This window comes from Electrophorus electricus, chromosome 19 (assembly GCF_013358815.1).
Source record: "Electrophorus electricus isolate fEleEle1 chromosome 19, fEleEle1.pri, whole genome shotgun sequence".
In the NCBI taxonomy this organism is placed as follows: Eukaryota; Metazoa; Chordata; class Actinopteri; order Gymnotiformes; family Gymnotidae; genus Electrophorus; species Electrophorus electricus.
The window spans coordinates 14419678-14422055 of record NC_049553.1 but is presented as its reverse complement, the minus strand read 5'-3'; the positions used below and the strand labels follow the sequence as shown (position 1 = coordinate 14422055).

At 44.2% G+C, this 2378-nt stretch overlaps 1 protein-coding gene across 2 annotated transcripts in view; it reads right to left on the bottom strand.

The window, feature by feature from the left end:
* dspa (desmoplakin a) overlaps window positions 1-2378 on the bottom strand; it is a 20932-nt gene extending 18554 nt beyond the window's left edge. The window contains exons 1-3 of one of the 2 annotated variants that reach the window (XM_027025703.2): window positions 2019-2378; window positions 1200-1290; window positions 38-159 (exon numbers count right to left, since the gene is read on the bottom strand). In XM_027025703.2, the coding sequence (XP_026881504.2) occupies window positions 38-159; window positions 1200-1290; window positions 2019-2239 (434 nt within the window). In that variant the 5' untranslated portion in view covers window positions 2240-2378. The remainder of the gene's footprint in view (window positions 1-37; window positions 160-1199; window positions 1291-2018) is intronic. The other variant, XM_027025704.2, reaches the window with a different exon arrangement.

Genomic DNA, 2378 nt, shown 5'->3' with positions numbered 1-2378 from the left:
ACACACACACACACACACACACACACACACTTATTACCTTTTACTGACCGCCTCGTAGGGCTGGCCATAGGTTTTTAGTTCCATGGCGCACATTCTGAGCTGTTTCATGTCGTCCATGGCCATGGCCATCGCATTATCAAATTCAGCCTGAGATCCCCCCTGCAACACACCACACATCAGTCATGGCACTGTGTGGAGGACTCAGTTACCCAGAATTACAGGATTAAACCTATTAACAGCGCAGGCCTGACACACATCTTGGAGATTGGTCTATAAAATGGAATCTTTCAGTCTGTATTCAAATGAAATGCTTTTTCTACTCTCACATTCTAACTCATTTATAATTAGAATAACTGTGTATGAGGAAAAACTACAACAATAACATTAGCAGTTGTGGTGTGGATAGCTGACTGACAGCACTGGGAGTTTCTTAAGGGACAAAAGTGCCCATGACACGCCCTCTGACCTTAACGCCTCTGACCTTAACCCCTCTGACCCTAACCCCTCTGACCTAACCGTAACCCTCTCTGACCTAACCTTAACCCCTCTGACCTAACCCTTCTGACCTAACCGTAACCCCTCTGACCTAACCGTAACCCTCTCTGACCAAACTCTACCCCTCTCTGACCAAACCCTACATTTACCCCAGTCATTCTGAGGAGTCTATGACGTTCCAGATTCTGCCCCAGACACATCACAGAGTTATAACACCATCGTAACTCCTGAAGGGTGTGTTCTAAGTGCTTTTCACTTTACTATTTTAGTCTAATCTCCTAATCTCTGTGAAGTCGGAGGTTAGCTCAGACCCTGATTAAATGAACCCAGGCCAAAATGACACAGACACACAGGCACAGCTGAGGTGTCAGTAGCACATGGTCTATGATGCAGACCTGTGCTCAGACACTTGGAGATCAGTCTAAAAGCCACAAACCATACAAGTCAATACCAAAACTAAACTTTCAAGATGGTGTTTAAACATCATGGTGAACATACTGGATAACAATAACAATAACAAAAAATAATCTTATAAATACACCACATACAGGTGTGATAGAGCACTAATACATGCAATAGAACAATAAACACTACATAAAGCATTAATAAGGTGCTTTAACATTATTTTATTATGTTATACCAACTACAAACTCTTCAACAGGCACTGTGGGACTTGAGAGTGTGTGTGTGACAGAGAGACTCACAGTTTCCATAATACGTTGGGCCGTCTCGAGTTTATGCATGCACCGATTATACAGAATTTGTGCTTTCGATTGACTGGCGGATGACGGCGAGCTGAAAGCGAAAAACAGACCAATCAGAGAAGAAGAAAAAAAACAAAAAAACAAGCAGCCTCCATGATATGTGTTGGATATCTGAACAAACTAACAACGCAGTGTAACAGTGCCAAAGCTTATGATTGCGTTCGCTTTACAAACATTGTTTCCAATGTTAAATCCAGATTTTAGCTAAACCGAACAGTCGTCCCATCGACGGTCAACTACTCTACAGCGTCGTACTACCAAACTAGTGCTTCACCTGAACCTAAGCCTGTGAAACTGCAACAAAGGGCACATTGTAGCCTGTTTGTGTGCGAGACATGCCGAAACTGTAGCAACAGCACAGCCATAAGTTATGGAGAGACAAACACAGACCCTTTTCTGAGTACAGACATTAAACGCCAGAGAGTGGAGAACTACTTGGTAAGAGACAGGCACCAAGAAAAGTCCTAATTGAATTTTAAATAACTTTTCAGAGGTACAGGAGTCATTTTGCATGAAATGGGCGAAAACTGTCTACAAGCAACTGAAGCAGAGACAAGACAACTGCGTGAAGTGGGAGTCCTGCAATCTGCAGTCTAGTCCTGCAATAGGAAGGTCGACTGGAACTGGGAATCGATAACGGTTGTATTCTTGTTACCTACTTAAAAACAAACAACAAACAAACAAAAACTTTGTCCAGTAAGTAACTGACACAAAACATATTTACTTGTTTTTTTAAAAACAAATAAACAAAATACAAACCTGGTTTGATGTCCGTAGCCTCCCGCTGAAGTCTTGGAGAAGGTAGTATAGCCCTGCTGAATAAAGCCGTCATTGAAGTCGGACTGGTAGCCATTACCACTCATCAGGAACTGGCCACCTTCGCTTCTGCTCAGAGTATAACCTCCCGATGCGAGGTCCTGCTTGGAGCCTGTCCTCCGAGACACGGTCGAATATTTCAGCTGTGACCCTTGCAAACTCATTTTGGAAAAGCTGCAGACACCCTGCTAGACTGCGCTCTCTGCACACACCTAGGCCAGCACTCACGGAAGAGGTCCGTTTTGGGCGCACGGCCACACCTAGCGGCGCTCCAACACCCAGCGCCTTCCCTGCTGGCCTGAA